Consider the following 20236-nt stretch of genomic DNA (forward strand, 5'->3'; position numbering starts at 1 on the left):
TCCGTGTGTGATATATATTTATATATATAATTGCTCTCATTCTATTGTACTTTATCCTCTTTTTACAGTAGATCCGACACAGGCATTAAATAACTGCAGAGAGAGACCACTGGGGTGAGGGGAATGCAGGAAAACATGGGGACCCCGAGGGAAGAGACTCAGATCCAGCGAGAGGGGAGGAGGGAAGGGTCCATCTGAAGGGGGGGGGCGGTGTGGAGGCTGCAGGGTCAGAAAAGAAATGGGGAGTTAGAGAGGGCAGAAACGAAGGGCACGATCACTCAAGAACACCAGAGGCCCCTCATGTGACATTCTATGGGCACTACAGGGTCGTTTAAAAACGCCAAGGGGTCCCGAAGGAGATGGGCCAAGAAGTTCAGAGCCTAGACTGGGGGGGAGCTATTGGCAGCGTTTAGGGCCGAGGGGCAGAGGAGAGGGGAGGAGCTAGTGATTAGTTGATAACGTGCTAAGAGAAGCCAGAGGGAGGAGGGGGGTGGCTCCGGGCCCAGGGGAAGGAGGTGAAACAGTCCCATAGCCAGCTGACGTTTCCAAGGTGGCCACTGGGGACCCAGCCAAAATGGCTGCCCTCCCCCAGCGCTCCAGGGAAAGGGAACTTGAAGGATATTCTGGGAACACAAACAGGGAGACAGTGAGCCGTCGGCGGCAAAAAAACAAAGTGGATGTTCAGCCTAGGTCAACCCCATCCCTCCGAGGAGTGCCTGTTTGGGTGACAGGAAGAGAACTTTCAAGAAGAACCAACAGGGACTCCTCTTCCAGACCCTCGTTCCCAGCTCGCGCCAGCCACCGCAGGGTGAGGAGAAAAATGTGCCAGAAGACAGGGAAAAGGCCACCGAGCCACCTCGTCCTCAGTTACAGACAGCTGTCGTTCGGAGGAGGGAACGGGGATGGAGAGGACATGGGGACACCCCTGCCAATGCCGGAGGAGCCGGGTAAAGTCAGTAGCCACCAAGACGGTGACGGTGTCGATGAGGCAGAAAGCGTGGGAGAGACAGAGGAAGGTGAATGGAGGGCCACGTTCGTGTCTGCAAACCAGGGATGGAATGAGATGTGTGGGGGGCGGGGGGGAGGTGGATGAGGGTGAAGGCAGGTGCGAAGGTGGGCAGGTGGGAAGGTGGGCGGGCAGGCAGGCATTTTCTATTGCTCTCTGGGGACAGCGGGGGTGGAGACCCCCCACTCACAGCTAAGCCAGAACCAGAATGGCCCCCAACTCCTCGGGCCGGCCTTCCTGGGATCCTGCCTCCCTGCCTCTGACGGAGCTGGAATCCGGAGGGGAGGGTGGAGACGGGAGGGAAGTCAGGGGACCACAATGGCCATCAGGCTGGGTTCACAAGTAAAGAAAAGGGGCGTGAGGCTCAAACAAGTCATAGCTCTGTTATAAAAAATACCTTTGGGGCGGGTGAGGGAGGGATCAGGCAGGGTCAGGGACATTCCAGAGGCATCCATAGGAAAGAGGTGGGGGCAGGAGGAAGGGGCCTCAGGTTTTGTTGATGCGGAGTTTGAAGGCCACGCGGCCCGCGAACTTGTCCCGCTCATCGTCTGTGGCGATGTTGGCGGCATTGATCCGGCATTCTACGTTCACCTCCACATTGGGGGTCACGTTCAGGAACTTCACGGCCACCAGGGGCTGCGTGTAGTTCACCTGGGCCAGAGGAGGAGAGCACAGGTCCAGGCCCTTGGCAACTCCAGCCTCCTCCCCAAGGACCCCGCTCCCCGGGAGGAGCCACCGGGCCGGGCCTCCCACGATACTTACATGGAACTTTTTGCCATAGTAAGGGAAGTACATGAGGTCGATGCTGCCGTTGGCAGGGAACATGACAAAGTGGCCGAGGTTCTCAGCATCTTCGTCCCGCTGTGGGGGAGCAGGAGGGTAGGGGGAGAGCGGGTTAGGGGCGGCAGGAACCCAGAAGCTCTCCAGACTGCCCTCTACTCTTCCTTCGCCCCAAGTGATTTCTGGCTCCAATCTGCTTCCCTTGGGCTGTGAGTCTGTGTGTGCGTGTGTGCAGCAGGGGCTGTCCTGTCTCTCCGTCAGACTGGGAAGTCCTGAAGGGTGTTAATGACCCTGGAGCCGCCCCCTTATCCTCCCACACCACCTTCTTACCCCGGTCTCAGCAATCGGTTTCTGGAGCAGAGCCAAGAGAGAACAGATAAGTGAGTAAGGGCTCAGAAGGAAGGGGAGGGTGTGTGCGTGCGCGTGTGTGAAGGGGGACGGGAAGTTTCTAGAAAGGACAGAGGAGGGGGCCGCAGGGTTCCCAGGACAACTGAGTGGTGGCAGGTGGCCCTAACTACCAGAAACCTGAAAAGAACTGAAGAGCAAGGTGAGACACGGGAGGGGGAGCGGAAGACACGGTGATCAGGGACTGGAGAAGGTGGAAGGGGTCAGGCATAGAAGCAGAGGCCGAGGCTTCTGCTTGGGTGGGCTCAGAGAGGTGGGTGTCCAGCCACGCGAGAGCATCTAGAGAGAAGCGAGAGTGGTGGGAGCCCCTGGGAGTTGGAGCCACGCTGGCGCGCCCTCTTACCCCCTTGTCCCTAGAGTGACGGGGCCTCTGACAGCGAAGGAGACAGAAAGACACGAGTGAATTACGTGCAGGCCAAGAAAGGCAAACAGATGGGCAGGTGGACAGGGCCCCACAAACTCACCTTCCCCACACAGGTAACATTCATGCTCTGATTCGCTCCCGCGTAGAAGTTGATGACCTGGAATGAAGAGAGAGGACGAGGAGTTAGAGAAACAAGGTGGCGAAGACACACGTGTCCAGCCTCCCGCCCTCCACAGAACCTGGCCTCCCACGGCCCCACGCCTCTGGTTCTCGAAGCCGCTCAAACCTCCCCAGATCGCCCCAGTGAAAGGAAGCAACTGCCCGCAGATGATGACCCCAGCCCCCTCCTTCATTCTCCCTGGTGACCAAGGTCACACGTACCCGGTTCATCTTGATGAAGACACAGGGCTGCCCGGTGCTGTAACCATAGTGGGTCGGGTCCCCGATGCCAGAGCAGTCGCCCAGCTGGGTCCGGTTGAACTGGCAGGCACGCTTCGGGTAGTTGAGGACTCCATTGTCTGGCTGTTCGTAATAGCGCCCAGGGCGGCAGACGTCATTCTTCTGGGCTTGGATGGAATCATTGTAAGCTAAGGAGGCGGGGGAGAGAGAGAGAGAGTCACGGGGCCAGTGTTCTGCTTCCAGGGTCCCCCGATCGCCTGCCCAAGCCCCTGCACGGCCACATCAGCGGCCCCTCACTCACGCTCCAAAAACTTGTTGAGCTTCTGGACATGCTGGTCCCAGCTTTCAGTGTCACTGACGTTGACAATGACATCAAGGTTCTCAGTCTTGGGGCGAATCATCAAGCCTGTACCAGACAAGTAGATATACGTATACGTATGCATATCCGACGAGGGACCACACACGGAGGGAGGAAGCCAGACACAGGGAGCAGCAGGGTGATGGCCGGGGTGAGGACAGGGGGAGATCTCCTGTGACCCCACAGCACCTTCCCAGATCACAAAGCTCTCAGCTGCGGGAAACGGGAAGGAGGCGGACTTCAAGGACTTCCCCGCACGCGGTAACCGGGTCATCAGAAGCCGCATCACTCACCCGGTGTGGTCAGTCGGTCCTGGTACTTGGGGGTATGGTCAGAGACCGTCTGCAGCATGACCCACATGGTGAGGGTGAACATGGCCGTGAGGAAGCCATAGAAGACGAGGTAGAAGAGGAGGATAAAGGCTGGGGAGGAGGAAACAGGGTCAGCGGGTTCCAAGATGACCTCACCTCTCCCCGCAGACCCCTCTCCCACTCAGACGTCCTGCATCGGGACGGGTCACAGAGTCTCGGGGACATCCGAGAGCCTGCCCCTGGGAGCAAAATGAGATGAGCTGGAAGCAGGCCCTGGTGTCTGGCGTCCAGCCATGACCCCCACCCCCTCCGGTCCCATAGTGAAGCCCAGCCTCGTGGAGGCCGCAAGAGACCTAACTTCTCGTTGCTGGGCCAACCCCAAGTACAGGCCGCGGTCATTCGGCATCAGATTCCGTTCCCAACTTGTCAACCATTCGCGGCCCTACAAAGGCACAGCACCTGTTACTGCCTCATGGGTCCTCGTGCTTAAAGCTGTCCGGCGCAACGAGTTTCCAAGCTGACCCTGGCCACCATTCGCAACCAAACTCTCACCCCACCCCTCAGAGCGCGGACCCTCACGTTCAGACAGCAAGCTCTTCTCTCTGCTGGCGCCCCACAGAAGTGGCACCTTGGACGCAGCTGCCGTCTAGCTACGAAATCGCTCAGAGCTGCCCGGAACCTTCAGCGGTCACCCCACCCCCCAGTTCACGCACAGCACCCGGGGAGAGGCGGTTGAGCAAAGGTAGAATGTCCCGGAAGCTTCCGGGCGGGGAGCAGGTCCTTGCTGTATGTGACATGTAACTCTGTCACTCCTCAGCCTAAGTGTCTGCTGTTGCCACCACCCAGGAACCCCTGTCCTTCTATCTCAGATGACACTGTCCCCATGAAGCTTCTCCAGGTTTCCCCCGAGCCATCACGGATCCCTTCAACCCCAGGGACCGGACTCCCCAGTTTCCTGAAGGCGAGGACTGCCCTGGTGGGTGGGCTGATGGGAACAGTGTTCAACCGGTGTGGAGGAATCGTAGGTTGGGTCACAACAGGCTCCCCTATGCTTGACCTCCCAGCTTAACAATCCCTTTTGGAAGAATGCCACCCTTCACCTGCACTCAAGCCCAGCACCAGACCCTCGCCTGGGGACAACTCCCTCTACACCCGAGTCTCGCAGTCCCGCTGTGGCTTGGGAAGGTCTGGACACTCTGCCGGATGATGTATGCGCACGTCTCACCACTGGTGACCACTCCTCCCTCCGCCTGCGACATCGGAGCCGGACCTCCAACCTCCAAAACCTCCCAGGGCCACCCCTCTCCAACAGCCCCCCACCCACAAAGCAGCCACAGAGAAAGCTCCAAACAGCAGCGGGATACTGACAACTTCCGCTGTGAAGAGCCCCCCCCCCGCGGTCCCCCCCACCTCTCCAAGACCCGCCCCCTCATGAATGTTCCCAGGGTCCAGGGGATGGGCACGAGCTAAAAATAGACGGGCTTGGCGAGCTAGTGAGAGCCAGAGGGAGGGAAGGGGCGCTCTTCTGGGGAAGGGGGGGGGCGGCCGTGTGCAGCGGACCTGCCCGGAGAGGGAGCGCCAGCACCGCGGCGCGGACACGCGCGCAGAGCCCGCGACCCCCCGCGCGAGGGGGCTCCGCGGGGGGCGGGAAGGCGGCAGTGACCTACTTTCTCCGCCTCCGCAGCGGCCGGCCGGGGAGATTAGACCGGCGATTCGGCCCCCTCCCAGGCCGGAGCCAGGCAGGGCGGGGGGGTGGGGGGGCAGGGCAGGACGCCGGGGACCCGGGAAGGGAACCGGGGCCGAGCCCGCGGGACCTGGTGCCCCCCGGGGCGTCGCCCGGAGGACCCCCGCCCCGCCCCGCGCGCGGCCCGCCCTGCGTACCCCAGCTGGTCCCGGTGCGGCCCATGAACTGGTGCGTCCTCGGGTTCCACACGAACTCCTTCCACTCCTCAACCACCTGCCCGCAGCTCTTCGTCTCCTTCTGGATGACCATCTCGGCGGCGGGGGGCGAGTCCCGCGCCGGGCGGGGGGCTGCGGAGAAGCTGGGGTGCGGCGCGCAGAAGCCCCCCCGCCACGCTCCGGAACGCGCGGGGAGCGAAGGCAGCGGGGGCGAGGGAGACCCTCCTCAGATGGGCAGCCGCTGCAAATTCCGGGGTGCACGGCCACGCGCTGCGGGGTGCTGGCAGCGCGGCGTGGGATGCACTGATCCTAGCGCCCCCCCACCCCGCCCCCGGGCTCCGATGAAAAGGGGGCTGTCAGAGCAGGGGAGGTGAGAAAGAGGAAGGGGTGCGACGCAGCCTCACCCCCCAAACCTTCTAGAAACAAAATGAAAAGGGATGCAAAAACAGACGGCTGCAAAACCCGAGCGAGGCGCAGAAAAAATAGGGGTGCAAGGAGGCGAGGGAGGGGTGGGGGAGGGGGCTGCCCCGAAATCCAAGATGCAAAGAGGCCGTGGGGAGGGACCGGGTGGCCGCTCAAGGCTCTTCCGCCAAGCGGAGACCGCCACACCAGTGGTGGCTCGGCCGCGGGGGTGGGGCAGGGACGCGCAATTGGGGGACAGCCAGGGATGGGGGTCCCCCGGGCGGAGGCTCCGCTCCTCAGCAGTGCGGGGCCGGCAGTCGCGGCGCGCAGTCTTTATACTCGGCGGCGGTGGGGGGCCCGCCCCCTTCCCACCCCCAGAAGCCCCGCCTCCTCGCCGCTGGCCCGGGCGACCTCATGCATATGCAAATATGGAGAGAGGGATTGGGTCCGCCCCCCTGCCGCCTCTTTAAGACCCGGAGGTCTCTCCCCTCCCCCCACCCCAGGTACCACACTGGATCAGGTGGAAGAAGGGGATGGAGGGCGTGTCCGGGCGGAGTGGAGGGAAAGGGAACCCCTGAGAGAGACAGAGCTGGAGAGGGAAGCCGATCTTTGCGGCGAAGGGGCCCCAGGCCGGCCGTTGGAGACTAAGATCCGGAGACAGACAGGGCCAAATGTGAGAGGGACAGAGAAAGAGCCAGAGACCAAGAAAAACAGAAGGCACCAGCCAGGGCGCTAGACCCGCCGGGATGGAAGCTAGAACAGGCCACACAGGATGGAGAGAGGCCACCACAGGAGGGAAATTCCCTTTGGGGGAGCCGCTACCAGCTCCCCCCAACACCTCCTTCTCCAATCCCACAGCCCCTGGTTCTCTCCAAGCCTAGGGGCTTCCCCATGTCCCCACCCAACTCTCCCCGTCACCACATCCCTAGCCCCTAGCATTGCCCGGAGGCCCCAGCCGGGATCCAGATCTCCTCAGGTGTTGTGTCCCCCCCCCAACCCCCAGGCGTGAACTCCCCCTCCCCATTTGCCCATTGGGGTCCACAGACATGGCCCATTTGAGCACCTGTTAGAGACTTTGTGCAACTCTAGCCCTGGGGAGGCAACCTCGCAGTTCTCACGGGGCTCCAGAGACCCACAGTCTAGTTGGGGGGGGGGGGTACAAGAGCCTCTAAAGACCTCGAGTTAAGAATCATGATCTCTCTCTTTTCATCTCTCTTCAGATCTTGTCGCTTTGCCTTGGAGAGGGGTTTCTTCTCCTTCGGCCTCTCACCCAATTTCCTTGGCTCTAGTCCTCACCAGTGCCAGGTTCTGACTCTCGCCCTCCGCCTCAAATTCTCTCCCTCCAGCCCAGCTTTACGGACTTGGGGGTCTGTTCAACCAAAGCTCCCACTCAGAATGGCCCATGTGGCTGGTTTGGTGCTTTCACCATCTCGTAACTCTTCATAATTTTATCTTTGAACTTGTAATTTGTGCGTGAAGTCCAACGGGACAACGGAGGACGTGTGTGAGCGAGGAGATATATGTAACGTGCCATCCGAGAGGCCGCCCGGTGTAGAACTCCAGCGGACCCATCGTGCGTGCGAGCTCAGCAAGACTCAGAGTTAAGACACAGCAAGCGTGTTATGCGTCCAGCTGAATGACCTTGAACCCTAGAAGGCGATGGCCTTCTAGGAGACACGGGTGACTGAGGCATCTTCTTCTTCTCCCCTTTCTGGGTCCCGCTGTTTCCTGATTCAGCCAACCACTTCTGCTGACGACGATGACAGGGAAGGAGAGGGAAAAGCTGAGCTGCCCATAATTCCTTTGGCTTCTAGTCCTTCCGTGCTCATTAGTAAGCCGAGGGCAGAAAAAAGTTGATTTTTCTTTATTTCAAACAACGTTAAATAGCAAAAAAAAAACAAAAAAAAAAAACCATGAGAAGTTGAGAAAAGAACCACGGAAGAAATGAAAACATGTTCTCTTTCAGTACCGTGAGCGGCACTTTTTTCCTGCTTTCTGAACAAGGGATCCCACATCTTCGTTTTGGACCGGGTCCTGCAAATTATACAGCGGGCTCTGCTTAGCCCCTTCCGCAGGCTCCGCATTAATTTTCTCCAGATACAGTTTTAATTAGGCCACTCCTCAGCTCAAAGGTCTTCACTGGCTTCCCGTCACCCTGTGCAGGACGGAGTCCTGATTCTTTTGTCTAACCCTCAGGGCATTCCAGTGCCCGGCCCCAGCCTGTGTCCCCAGCCCCCTTTCCCACCAGGACCCAACTGATCCTCTGCTGGAGCTGAGCCTGACCCGGCCACTCCTAGGACAGGCTGTGCTGACTCCTGACTTCACACCTTTGTGCATTTCATTCCCTTGTCCTGGAAGGCTGCCCGCCCTTCAGAGTCCAGCCGCATCTCCCATTCATTCATTCAGTGCGTATCTAATGAGCATTTACTTAGAGCCAGGCCCTGTCCTGGTCCCTGTGCTCCTGGGACTCTCGTCCCAATAAACGAAAAAAACAAGCAAACAACTAAAACAACGTAGTATAATATTACGCAGAAAAAATAAAACAGGGTGGTGTGCCAGAGAGCCCGTGCATGGGCAGGGAGGGCCTTACTGGAGAGCTAACGTTCAGTGTGAGACCCAAGGAACCCAAGGAGCCACGGGGAACTGTAGGAGAAGAATCTTCCAGGAGGAGGAAAGTCTAAGTGCAAAAGCTGGGCTTCAGATGAGGGAAAGCAAGATTAATGCAGCAAGAGATCCGAGAGGTAGGCACATCATACAGGTCCTTGTAGGCCAAAGGGCATAGTTTGGATTTTTTTTTTAAACGTTTATTTATGTTTGAGAGGGAGAGAGAGAGACAGAGCATGAGCAGGGGAGGGGCAGAGAGAGAGGGAGATACAGAATCTGAGTCAGGCTCCAGGCTCCGAGCTGTCAGCACAGAGCCCGACGCGGGGCCGGAACCCACGAACCGTGAGATCATGATCTGAGCCGAAATCAAGAGTTGGATGCTTAACCCACTGAGCCCCCCGGGCGCCCTGACTCTTAGGGTATTTTATCTTTTCAACCAGGTTGCAAGCATTTCGAGAACAGGCCTCTGTCTTATATACCCTGTCGTATATATCCTCTATGCCCGAGCACTCCACAGAGCTATGGAAAACAGCATCCGGTTGCCGAATTGGACTTAGCCATGGAATGCCTCCTTCTGCTAGAAACTGCGGGGAAGCAACTTGCCCTTTCCTCCATGAGACAAGGAGAACCAAAATGAGCTGGGTCCGATCTGGAGAGATGAGGCCTAGACCCTACCCTCAACACACACAGCCTGGCAGACACTGGCCTGGGGATGCCCTCCAGACTGCTAGCTCAGTTCTGCCCTGTGCACCCTCGGAAAAGAATGAACGCGTCTGTACGTTTCAGGGGAAGGCTGTGGGACCTGCTGTTCCTTGCACATCTTCCCCTGTGAGGGTCAGCATGAGGAGGGGTGTGATGGAGGGAGCATTGCTATTAATTGCTGCATCGGTGTTCACGGGGAAGTTGGCTAAGGAAGGAAGGAATGGGGGCCAAAGAACCAACCTCTTCCCGGAACCCAGTCCTGCCTCCGGCATCTCCAGAAACAAGGGAAGGGAAGAAAAACTCCCACGGCCCCTCTCCCAGATCCAGAGTCTGTCATGAGGTCTGCGTGCCCCGAGCAGAGACAAGAACAAGGAAAGAAGCGGGCTCTAACACACAGATGTGGGTGCGTGTGTGTGTGCGTGGGGGTGGGGGGTTATTATTTAACGGGGACAGAGCTTCGGTGTTTCAGGATGGGAGGCTGTGGGGTATCCTGCCAAGTTCCGGAAAGGTCCGCAAGGGTGGGGGAGAGGCAGGGGACACTGGGCAGACGCCGTAGGTGCCCTTGGTGGGGGCCTGGCAGGGTCTGTGTCGGAGCAAAGTCAGTCTTAATGAAAGAGTGTAGACAGCTCTGGATGGTAATCAGGAATCCTGGAATCTAGGACAGCCTGGAGAAAGAGAGGTTGGGGGCACGGTGTCCCGGACGGGGCGGGGTGCAGGGACGAGAGAGAAAAGCCAGCCCCGGGGAAGAACCCTCAGGGACAAAAATTCACGAAGCTGCCGCTCAGAACAACCCCTTGATGGGAACCCAGGTGTGTGTGGATCTTTTAACTCTCCCTCCCCACCCCCCACTGGCTCACACCGGAGGCCCCCACGGGGACTGGTTTCTTTTCATTATTCAAGTCTTCGCTCAAGTAACACTGCCTTAGAGAGGCCTTCCCTGACCACCCGGCTAAGGCTGTCTGTCGACTGCCGCCCTCTATTACGTTACAGGATATTATTCCCTTTATAGCACTAACCACTATCTGAAATGATCTTGCTTATTTATTTTTCTTACGGGCCGTCTACCCCTGCCCACCCCCCCCCCGCCCATCCCCCCCACCCCCGCCTCCCCGCCAATGTGAGCTCCACAAAAGCAGGCACTTTCTCATCCAGGCATCCTCAGTGTCTAGAACGATGCCTGATACCCAGTAGGTCCTCAGTGACTATCGGTCGAATGGACATACCCAATGGCCCAGGTGGGCCCCAAACATTGCCCAGGGGACCAGAGTTGAATTTGGGCTTCCTGGCCATGCTGAGGACGCTCCAAAGGCGCTCTGCCCGTGTGGCAGCAGCTGTAGACCAGCAAACTCGAGACTGGGAGGGTCCAAGGAGAAGCCTAGGCTGTCTTCCACCCCAGACACAGTCCTGGAGCCTCCTTACCCTGGGGTCACTTAGGTCCTGGCTGATCCCTGCAGAAGGGGATGACAGGTCCAATGAGTGAGTCACCCCTGGCAACAGGGTGACTGGTAGGAAAATCATTTTAAGAAGCCAGGAGGCTGGGACACTGGGATCCCCATGGGTTGTGGGGTTGGGGGATGGGCTAACAGTCCTCGAGAGGAGAGGATGGAGAACAGGTGCCAGGGCTCCCGAGGGTACCCCAAGTAGAGGTTGGGACACCAAGATTCTGCCAAGGCGACGGGAAGGGGCGGAGGACTGGGTCACCACATTCTCTGAGGGCAGAGATATTCCTGAATCTGTTTTTCCCAGCTGGGACCAGCATAAACCAGCTCTCCTTGAATGGACTAGAGACGGATTCGTCTGGGAAGGCAGCAAGGGGACGGAGACGAGACTAGGAGAGATGCCGGCTGCTTCGCCCTCTGCCCCACTCCCTTTTTCCTTCTCCCTGCTGCTTCCGCCCCGGTCCCCAGAACCCCTGCCCCCCTCCCTCTAGGGCTCTCCCATGCCCCCTGCTGCTCCTTCTTTGCACAGCAGTGGCCCGGCTAAGGGAACAGCAGGATTCCATTTCTTCCCTTCCTTCCAGGCCTCTCAGGACCAGGCTCCGCGAGGGGAATGCTAAAGCCCCACAGGCAGGAAATGCTGGGGAAGGAGGGGGGCTCCTGGCTCCCAGAAAGTGACCCGTATCTGGTGCGCACGTCTGCCTGTCGGTGCTGCTGAACTCCCAGGCTGAGAAGTCACGGCCTCCTCCTCCTCGGGAAGCTTGCCTGGACCCCCAGCCTAGGTTAAGGCCCCTGGTCTCCAAGCTTTTTCCACTTACTTGTTAGTCTTTGATGGATGTCTGCCTCCCCCAGGGGACCTTGAGCAGCCAGAGGGCAGGAACCAAGGCGGGGGGGGGGGGGGGGGGTGGGGGGGGGTGGGGGTGGGGGGTGGGGGGGTGGGGGTGGGGTGGGGGGGTGGGGGTGGGGGGTGGGGGGGTGGGGGGGGGTGGGGAGGGGGTGGGGGGGGTGGGGAGGGGGTGGGGGGGGTGGGGAGGGGGTGGGGGGGGTGGGGAGGGGGTGGGGGGGTGGGGGTGGGGGGGTGGGGGTGGGGGGTGGGGGGGGTGGGGGGGTGGGGGGGTGGGGGGGTGGGGGGGGGTGGGGAGGGGGTGGGGGGTGGGGGGGGTGGGGAGGGGGTGGGGGGTGGGGGGGGTGGGGAGGGGGTGGGGGGTGGGGGGGTGGGGAGGGGGTGGGGGGGTGGGGGGGTGGGGAGGGGGGGGTGGGGGGGGGGTGGGGAGGGGGGGTGGGGGGGGGTTACTCATCAGCACAGCCCATCGCTCAGCGCAGTGCCTGGTACGTTGCAGATACCCCGTAAAGATGTGTCGAGTAAATGAACGAGTGACATTCGAGGGGATTCTTAGGTGGGGGTTTAATGGGTGCCGTCCGTGTCATTGCCTAGGCTCTGGGGACAGCTGTGAGTCCAGATGTTCTGACTTCTGCTCAGGGCCCGGTCCATGTCCAACTTCTGGCCTTGTGCCCAAAGGCCATCCAAGCAAAAGGAGGCCGAAGAAGCCTCTCCTAGAGGGAGGGGACACAGAGGGGTCATGAGGGCAGCTTGGACCCACAAAGCTCCTCCCCACCCCAGCTCTCTGACCTAAATTTTCTAAAGCACTTCCTCTCACTGGTCCTTTATCCCCTCTCTTCTTGTGGCCTTTCCTTCTAGGCTCCCAGAAGTTTCCTTTCCCTAAAAACACGGCCTTGCCTGTCTTCTCCTCTCCCTCTAGCTGATTCCAACGGCGTGCTGAGGAGCGTGGACATCGCTCTTACCTGGCAGAGCCCCCAGGAAGAGGCGCCCCTGTGGCTGGACCCAGAGGTTGAGGAGGGAGGCAGGATCCAAGAGAGGCAGGGCAAGGATCTCCTTCTTAGGCCTCTGGCTCAAGACTGCCCCAGACTCGCCCAGCTTCAGCTGAAGAGGGGGTCCCAAGACCAGAGGCAGATCCAGCTGTGGGCCCGACGCAGAGGACAGCACCACTTTCTGCAGAGTGTGTGGAACAGGGACGTGACCGGGGGAGGAAAGAACAAACCGCCTGGACCCTTGTGGCCCCACACCCCTTGCTGCCTCTGTCGGGCCTCTGAGCGGTACCTTCTGTCTACCAACCATTTCCGCCCCCTACGTGCTGCCCCAATCTTCCTGGCTTGATGTTCCGTAAAACCACACCGATGCCAAGTAAATACGATCCAGATAAAAGCCATTTGTAGGGGCACCTGGCTGGCTCACTCGGTAGAGCATGTGACTCTTGATCTTGGGGCTATAAGTTCAAGCCCCACGTTGGGTGTAGAGATTACGTAAAAATAAAATCTCGGGGCGCCTGGGGAGGCTGAATCCATTGAGCATCCGACTCTCGATTTTGGCTCAGGTCACGATCCCAGGATCATGGGATCGAGCCCCGCGGTGGGTTCCTCACTGAGCATGGAGCCTGCTCGGGATTCTCTCTCTCCCCCTCTTGGCTCCTCTCCCCCGCTAGCACATGCACATGCTCTCTCTTTCTAAAATAAATAATAAATCTTAAAAAAATAAATAAATAAATAAATAACAAATATAAATAAATAAATGCCATTTGCTTGCTGTGGGCAGTTTATTTTTTTCTTTTTTTTTTTAAATGTTTATTTATTTTTGAGAGAGACAGAGACAGAGCACGAGCAAGGGAGGAGCCGAGAGAGAGGGAGACCCAGAATCCGAAGCAGGCTCCGGGCTCCGAGCTGTCAGCACAGAGCCCGACTTGGGGCTTGAACTCACGGACCGTGAGATCATGACCTGAGCTGAAGCCGGACGCTCAACCGACCGAGCCACCCAGGCGCCCCTGGTCCGTGTCAAGATATGTCCCTACCCTCCACCTTAAGCTTTCCTAATATTGACAGTTTGGGGTCCCCCTTTCCCCCTGCCACTCCCAGGCTCCACTGAATACAGGCAACACCCCCTCTTACTTGATCTTGGAGCTGGAGGCTGAGCCAAGGAGGGTTTTCTGGGGTCCCAAGGGCAAGGAGGTGGCCAGAACCTGCTGCCAGCTGGAGTCCCAGGTCCAGAGAGAAGGCCCAGGGCTCTGCATGAGGCTGGGGGATGTCTGGGGTGGGGGGAGAAGTGACCCTTTCTGAGGACTCGAGGCTGGGGACTCAAGGAAGGAGGCAAACTAGTGGTGGAGGGAGACAGGGGAAGGCAGACACAGGGCCGGCCATGGAGGGAAAAACCGCCTTTACCTTGGAGACTGAATTCTGCTCGAGTCCCCGGAGGGAAGAACGTGCCAGGCTGGGACTCTGCAGCGCAGCTTCTGAGGCTGCTGGTAAGGGCAGACACCGAGGTCTGGGCCTGTTGGTCCAGCCAATTTTCCCGGCGCAGACAGCCATCCAGGGTGGGGACCAGCTGGAGCCGGCGCAGGGAAGGGAAGATGTGGGGATGTGGCAATCAAGACACGTGAACCCCTGTCCCAGCCTCTCCACGCTCAGTTTATTCTCCTCTGAGACACAAGCCTTTGGCCTCTCCCACGCAGCTATCAGGCTGTCCCCTCTCCTTTAAGAGTGTGGACTTAGACCCCCGTGGTCCCCCCGGGGCAGCAGCACTTTACCACCTGGGGTGGGTTCCCACCCTCGTGCTGTCGGTTACCGGCAAACGGAGACTGGAGACAGGGAACAACAGTCCCCCCAGTGCAATCCTCACGACAGGCTGGACTTTGCTGCCCAGAGGCCCAGAGACCTGTCTCAGGCACAGCACCTCCTCCCCATCCACACTCAGCCGCAGTGAATCCCCGAGGACCTTCACTTCCACCTGCCGGACGGGGCGAAGCAAAGCTGAATCAGAGGCCCCTGGGGCCTGCCTCCACCGCCTTCTGCAGAGGCAGCCAAGTATAGCAGAAAGAACGTGGACTTGTGGAGGCAGCTAGCATCCTGGGCTCACTCGGGACCTGAGCCTCAAATCCCCCTCTCAAAAAACGGAGACAAGAATCGCAACTCCATGGCGGTTTTGTTGCGGGTCAAATAAGACGACGGTGGTAAGGGGTTGCCCGGAGACCCGGTTCTGTTCCCCTTCCGCAGGCCAGCGCGGGCCCGGACCTGGCTCACCTGGTGCCACTTCCCATCGTCCAGCCGGGGCCCGGCGCCCACCGTAAGCTGGGCCAAGTGGTTGTGCATTTGGATCTCGGGCCTGCCATCTCGAAGCCCCAGCACAAACCAGTCCTCCTGGGGGTTGGTATCGCCATAAAAAATCACTCCCTCTGGATCCCAGGTTCGAAGCTCAAAGGAGGAAGAGGTTCTGGAAGGACATAGAAGGAAAGATGGTGCGTGGGGCATGGCCTGTGGGGACAAAAGCGGGGTCAGGGATGGTGAAGCGGCGGAGAGGGAAGCAGGGAAGAGAAGATCCGAGGCACAGAAGGTAGGGTCAGGGGACCAGGTCAAGGGGCTATGTCAACCTCATACTTCCTGATCTTGGTGAAGTCAAAGGTCATGATGGTGATAGGCTCTTGTCCTGAACCACTGCTGAGGTGCACAGCAGGAGGGTCCTGGATCCTCTATCAGAGAGAGAAAATAAACAAGGTAGGAAGACACGCCAGAGACCCAGCGACCCAGCGACGACAGCAGGAGAGACACAGGCTACCGCACGAAGAGGAGAGGAAGGAAGAGGGCAGAGCCGAAGGGTAGCTCATTTCTACGCACACACGGGCTGAGCACCTTGTCCTAATCCTGCACCTGGGTAGAGAGACTGTCTCAGGGCCCGTACCTGGTGGCCGTGAGGTGGCAGCGGCAGCAGCAACAGCAGCAGCAGCCCCGGCGATGCGGCCAGTGGGCCTCTGCTCTCCATAATCGGCCGCGGTCCTCTCTGTGGCTCAGATCACCCTGGGGAGAATGTGTTGGGGACAGGCAGTTGGTGTTGGGTTAAAGGTTGTCCCTGGGCAGGGGCGGGGTGGAAAGAAGGGGGGCAGGAGACTGGGCACTCACCCTCTGCCCCCTCTGCGGACAAATCGGGGGAGGGACAGGGCTCGTCCACTTATGCTCCCCCTGCTGGGAAAGTGTAGGAGCCAGGACAGATACCCCATTTTCCCCTCTCCTCCTCTAGAGCCTGACCTGGGCCCTCGAAGTCTTTTGCCCACCTGAGGAGGCTGCCTCCCCAGGCCCGGGGTCCAGACACAGTCCTGCCCTGCACCCCAAGCAGCATCCTCCATCAGAACAACAGCGGAGGGGCGCCTGGGTGGGTGGCTCGGTGGGTTAAGCCTCCGGCTTCAGCTCAGGTCCTGATCTCACCATTGGTGAGTTCCAGCCCCAACCTGGGGCTCTCTGCTATCAGCCACAGGCTGTTTGGGATCCTTTGTCTCCCTCTCTCTCTGCTCCTCCCCTGCCTCAAAAATAAATAAACATCACAAATAAATTTTAAAAAAGAAAGAAAGAAAGACAGAAAGAAATACAGCTGAAATGTGGAATACCAAATATCTAGCTGGGTGCCTCTGCACAAGTCCCTCCACCATGGTGCTGTAGTGTCCTTGCGGACAAAATGTGAAAAATAATACCTACTTTACGGGGTGACTGCGAATGACGATTCATGGAGATCATGCAGGCACAGGGCCTGGTATCTGCTCTGAGCTCCTCCCTCACTATCTTCCCAGGCCTCGGAGGCTCGCCTCAGCGGGGAGGTACCGTCCCGGAGGGTGATTTAGTGGCTCCAAAGAGGCCCCGTCCGCCGCTCCTCATTATCTTACCACGTACCGATAGAAATTCATCACCCCCTCCCTGACCCGTGTTGAAATACTACTGTTGCCGAGGGCAGGGCCACTCGGAGCCACTCAAGACCCCTAGGAAACAGCTCTCACAGCTGGAGCAGGGGTGGTGGCGGTTGGGGGGGGACTCGGGGCCGGGTGGCAGGTGACTTTTGATCCATGCGGTTTCAACCACAGAGGCTGAACAGCACCACGGGACGACCAGCACCCAGGCAACCACAGCGAGGGAGCCCGCAGTCCAGCCTTGACCCCTGCCCGGGGGCCCAGTCACGGGGCTGGCGGTGGCGGGGGGGGGGGGGGGGGGGGGGGGCCAGGGCTGGGGGGGGCGGGGCGGGGCGAGCCTGCTCTGCCAGCTGATTGGCTGGCGGGGGCGCGCCCGGGGCAGGGTGCGGGGCGGGGGGGGGAGGGGGGCGCCCACCGCTCCCGCGGCCGCTGCCCGCGGCGCCCCCAGCTCTTCGGGGCCCGGTGTGCGGGCCCGTTCGAGAGCTACCTGCTTTTCAGCCGCGTGTGCGGAACGGAAGGGAGGGTCCCGGACTTCAGTCCCAGACGGTGGGGATGGCGATGGCTTCCGTGCGGATCCGACAGGCCGAGGAGGGAGACTGTGGAAATATCCTGAAGCTGATTCGGGTGACGGCGGCGGGCCGGAAACCGGGGGCCCGGAGGGGGTCCCGGTAGCCTGGCCGCGGGTGGGGGCGGGGAGGCCAGGCTGCAGTGGGAGGGGCGCGCCTGGGGAGGGTGCTGCCCTGATCCAGCCTCTGTCCCCACGCCGGGACCCCCTGCCCTGATCCAGCTTCTGTCCCCACGCCGGGACCCCCTGCCCTGACCCAGCCTCTGTCCCCACGCCGGGACCCCCTGCCCTGATCCAGCTTCTGTCCCCTTGCCGGGATCCCCTGCCCTGACCCAGCCTTTCTCCCCACGCCGGGACCCCCTGCCCTGACCCAGCCTCTGTCCCCCACACCCTAGGAACTAGCCGAGTACGAGAAACTCTCGGACCAGGTGAAGATCAGTGAGGAAGGTGGGGGCCCAGCACCGGCATCCTGATGGAGGCTGGGGAGGAGGTAAGGGATGGATGGGTTCCCAGGCCAGGCACACACCCAGGCTTTTTCTCTCTTTCCCACCACTCGGATCTCCGCAGCCCTGAGAGCAGACGGCTTCGGAGAGAATCCTTTCTATTGCTGTTTGGTGGCTGAACTTCTTCCCGCCCCCGGGGAGCCACAGGGTAAGAACCCTGGGACCTGGGGGGTTCCCCTCGCCTGTCCCTCTCAGAGGTCTCCCGCAGGGGCGCAGAGGCCTGAGCCCTTTTTTTTCTCTCCTTCTCAGGGCCCTGTGTGGTGGTGGGCTATGGGCTATACTACTTCATCTATAGCACTTGGAAGGGGCGCAGCGTTTATCTGGAAGACATCTATGTGAAGCCCGAATACCGGGGTACGGGGGGGGGGGGGCTGAGGCTGGGGTGGTAGGAAATCAACCCAGACCCACCAGCATCCCCTGGCTCCTAATCCCAGCCTTATGGCCTTTTCAGATCCCCTTCAACTGAAACAATCTTCTTTGTTTTGTTTTGTTTTGTTTTTTTGGTCTCTTTTCCCCCACAACAGGTCAGGGGATTGGTTCCAAAATAATCAAAAAGGTGGCTGAGGTGAGGAGAGGGATGGGGCCAGCGGCCGGGTTCCGGAAAAGCAAGCATGTATGAGAGGAGCCCAACCCCGCCTCGGGTTGAATGGTGAGGAAAGCTTCCTTTTGAGAGAAAGACTAAGTGATGTCTTCTCCCACAGGTGGCCCTGGAAAGGGGCTGCTCCCAGTTGTGCCTCACAGTCCTGGACTGGAACAAGGGGGCCATGGACTTGTACAAGGCCCTGGGTGCCCGAGACCTGACTGAAGCCGAGGGCTGGCACTCCTTCCGCTTCGAAGAAGAGGCGATGAGGGAGTTGGCAGGAAAGTGACGCCGTTCCTTGGGCATCTCTGTCTTTGGCCTCCTCCCTCCCCACCTGCTCAGGCACTGACAGAGGCCTCCCGGAAGGAAGAGAGGTTGGGAGCCGCTCAACCGGAAGTACAGAAAGAGCAGAATTGAGGGAGAGGCCCTTCCATCTCCCTGTTGAGGATGAGAATTGCTGAGCCCCGATGTGGTGCTGGTGGAGGAGGAGTTGATGGTGCAATAAAGCTCCGGCCCCTTCAGGACCCTTCTCGAGTGCCCTGCTTGGTGGAGGCTGCTGCGGGGGGGGGGGGGGGAAAGGTGGGCCCAAGGTGACTTTCGCTCACCCTCCGTGGGCCAGAGCCCCGGCTCCGGGCTGTGGAACATGGAGAAAAGAAGAGCAAAGTGCCAGCTTGGCACATCAGGCTTGTTGGTCACATTTGGGACTCAGACAAAGGCCTCCAGTGTCCGAACTGCACGCTACAGGACGCGGGACTGAGGCTGGCCCGCTGGCTCAACATTTGGAGCAGGATGCCACCTGCTGGTGGTGTTTCGGGGGCCCTGGGAAGGACCACTGGCCTCCACTTAAAAAAAAAAAAAGTCTGCTCAGCCTGCCAGTGCTTTTTTTTTTCTTTTCCCCAGAAGTCACAAAGTCCGTATTTTCAGTTCAGCAAAACCAAAGGACCCATGGAGACAAGGAAGGAAACGAGCTTACGTCCTACTTTCGTACTATCTTATTACACAGATAACGCGGGTTCGTTGTAGAAAACGTGGAATGTTCGCGTGAAACAAAAATAGAATGCGTAGGGGCGCCTGGGTGGCCCAGTCGGTTGAGCATCTGACTCTTGATCTCAGCTCAGGTCTTGATCTCAGGGTTGTGAGTTCAAGCCCTATGTTGGGCTTCACTGAAAAAGAAAAAAAAAAGCAGAATTTGTGATCTTACTTATATAACTGTCATTAATCCTCTGGTATCAACTCTTTAGAATTTTCAATGTCCATACATACACATGAGTAGTTAAGTGAGTAGAGGTGGGATCGTATACTTTCCAACAATATATCAGACCCATCTCCCTGTGCTATTAAACGTACATCCGTCGTCACTTTTGTGGGTGGCATATTCTTCTTTTTTTTTTAAGTTTTTTTTTAATGTTTATTTATTTTTGAGAAAGAGAGACAGAGTGTGAGTGGGGGAGGAGCAGAGAAAGAGGGAGTCACAGATTCCGAAGCAGGCTCCAGGCTCCGAGCTGTCGGCACAGAGGCTGACGCGGGGCTCGAACCTATGAACTGTGAGATCATGACCTGAGCCGAAGTGGGACACCTAACTGACTGAGCCACCCAGGCGCCCCTGATGGCATATTATTCTTTTTGTTGATGAACCATTGGTCATAATTTAGACACTGAATGAGGGCAGGCAAGTAACATAAACGTATAAACTGTAAGAAACACAATCTCGAGACTTCTACGGCAACGTAAAGAATTGAAGATCCGGGGTGTCTGGGTGGCTCAGTCGGTTGACTGAGTGTCCATCTTCAGCTCATGATCAGAGGTCAGAGGTCATGATCTCGTGGTTTGTGGGTTCAAGCCCCATGTCTGCTGTTAGTGCAAAGCCTGCTTCGGATTTTGTCTCCCTCTCTCTCTGTTCCATTGTGTCTCTCAAAAATAAGCAAACACTAAAAACAAAAACAAAAGGTTGACGATCCACCTTAAAATCTAAATTATAAAAACAAAAGAGGGGTGCCTGAAGAGCGTGCAACTCTTGATGTCAGGGTCGTGAGTTGGAGCCCCACGTTGGGTGTAGACATTACTTAAAGATGAAATCTTAAAAAAAAAAAAAAAGATTCAGCCAAAGAGAACACATCAGGGGCTCAATTCTTGAATGATTCCAATTTTGGGCCCTTCACACCAATTTAGAGCAGATGGGCCTTA

General features: G+C 58.7%; 3 protein-coding genes across 10 annotated transcripts; 1 reads left to right on the top strand and 2 right to left on the bottom strand.

Moving 5' to 3' along the window:
- On the bottom strand, positions 1 to 6246 carry ATP1B2 (ATPase Na+/K+ transporting subunit beta 2). 5 transcript variants are annotated; one of them, XM_019413570.2, is made up of 9 exons: positions 5505 to 6245; positions 3606 to 3734; positions 3256 to 3360; positions 2937 to 3142; positions 2656 to 2712; positions 2535 to 2561; positions 2117 to 2137; positions 1769 to 1867; positions 1 to 1657 (listed from the first exon to the last, which is right to left on the bottom strand). In XM_019413570.2, the coding sequence occupies exons 1-9, from the start codon at positions 5614 to 5616 to the stop codon at positions 1493 to 1495; spliced, it is 921 nt and encodes a 306-aa protein (XP_019269115.1). In that variant the 5' UTR covers positions 5617 to 6245; the 3' UTR covers positions 1 to 1492. The 5 variants fall into 5 exon arrangements, with proteins under 5 accessions (XP_019269115.1, XP_019269118.1, XP_019269116.1 ...); XM_019413573.2 differs by lacking the exon at positions 5505 to 6245 and adding an exon at positions 4083 to 4913; XM_019413571.2 differs by lacking the exon at positions 2117 to 2137 and having other exon boundaries at positions 5505 to 6244.
- Positions 6247 to 12052: 5806 nt separating this feature from the next.
- SHBG (sex hormone binding globulin) lies at positions 12053 to 16312 on the bottom strand. Of its 4 annotated transcripts, none has more exons than XM_019413576.2 (9): positions 16199 to 16312; positions 15411 to 15526; positions 15110 to 15201; positions 14756 to 14945; positions 14301 to 14462; positions 13898 to 14060; positions 13628 to 13764; positions 12470 to 12677; positions 12053 to 12220 (listed from the first exon to the last, which is right to left on the bottom strand). In XM_019413576.2, the coding sequence occupies exons 2-9, from the start codon at positions 15489 to 15491 to the stop codon at positions 12072 to 12074; spliced, it is 1182 nt and encodes a 393-aa protein (XP_019269121.1). In that variant the 5' UTR covers positions 15492 to 15526; positions 16199 to 16312; the 3' UTR covers positions 12053 to 12071. The 4 variants fall into 4 exon arrangements, with proteins under 4 accessions (XP_019269121.1, XP_019269120.1, XP_019269122.1 ...); XM_019413575.2 differs by lacking the exon at positions 16199 to 16312 and adding an exon at positions 15781 to 15894; XM_019413577.1 differs by lacking the exons at positions 15411 to 15526; positions 16199 to 16312 and having other exon boundaries at positions 15103 to 15201.
- Positions 16313 to 16843: 531 nt separating this feature from the next.
- On the top strand, positions 16844 to 19410 carry SAT2 (spermidine/spermine N1-acetyltransferase family member 2). The gene is made up of 6 exons (XM_019413579.2): positions 16844 to 17028; positions 17365 to 17416; positions 17537 to 17620; positions 17722 to 17826; positions 17997 to 18037; positions 18174 to 19410. The coding sequence occupies exons 1-6, from the start codon at positions 16957 to 16959 to the stop codon at positions 18339 to 18341; spliced, it is 522 nt and encodes a 173-aa protein (XP_019269124.1). The 5' UTR covers positions 16844 to 16956; the 3' UTR covers positions 18342 to 19410.
- The last annotated feature ends 826 nt before the right edge of the window (positions 19411 to 20236 follow it).

Source organism: Panthera pardus, unplaced genomic scaffold, assembly GCF_024362965.1.
Source record: "Panthera pardus isolate Hobbes unplaced genomic scaffold, ASM2436296v1 HiC_scaffold_3, whole genome shotgun sequence".
Classification (NCBI taxonomy): Eukaryota; Metazoa; Chordata; class Mammalia; order Carnivora; family Felidae; genus Panthera; species Panthera pardus.

Bases quoted from the DNA above. Each gene is read 5' to 3' on its own strand.
- ATP1B2 (XM_019413570.2), bottom strand. From the start codon at position 5,616: ATGGTCATCCAGAAGGAGACGAAGAGCTGCGGGCAGGTGGTTGAGGAG. The intron at 3,735-5,504 runs GTACGCAGGGCG...CCTCCTCCCCAG, and splicing joins CCGCACCGGGACCAGCTGGG to CCTTTATCCTCCTCTTCTAC. The intron at 2,713-2,936 runs GTACGTGTGACC...TCTTCATTCCAG, and splicing joins TCTTCATCAAGATGAACCGG to GTCATCAACTTCTACGCGGG.
- SHBG (XM_019413576.2), bottom strand. From the start codon at position 15,491: ATGGAGAGCAGAGGCCCACTGGCCGCATCGCCGGGGCTGCTGCTGCTG. The intron at 13,765-13,897 runs GTAAAGGCGGTT...CCCCCACCCCAG, and splicing joins AGCAGAATTCAGTCTCCAAG to ACATCCCCCAGCCTCATGCA. The intron at 12,221-12,469 runs GTAAGAGCGATG...CCCTCCCTCTAG, and splicing joins CTTCCTGGGGGCTCTGCCAG to GAGAGGCTTCTTCGGCCTCC.
- SAT2 (XM_019413579.2), top strand. From the start codon at position 16,957: ATGGCGATGGCTTCCGTGCGGATCCGACAGGCCGAGGAGGGAGACTGT. The intron at 17,417-17,536 runs GTGGGGGCCCAG...GGATCTCCGCAG, and splicing joins GGTGAAGATCAGTGAGGAAG to CCCTGAGAGCAGACGGCTTC. The intron at 18,038-18,173 runs GTGAGGAGAGGG...CTTCTCCCACAG, and splicing joins TAATCAAAAAGGTGGCTGAG to GTGGCCCTGGAAAGGGGCTG.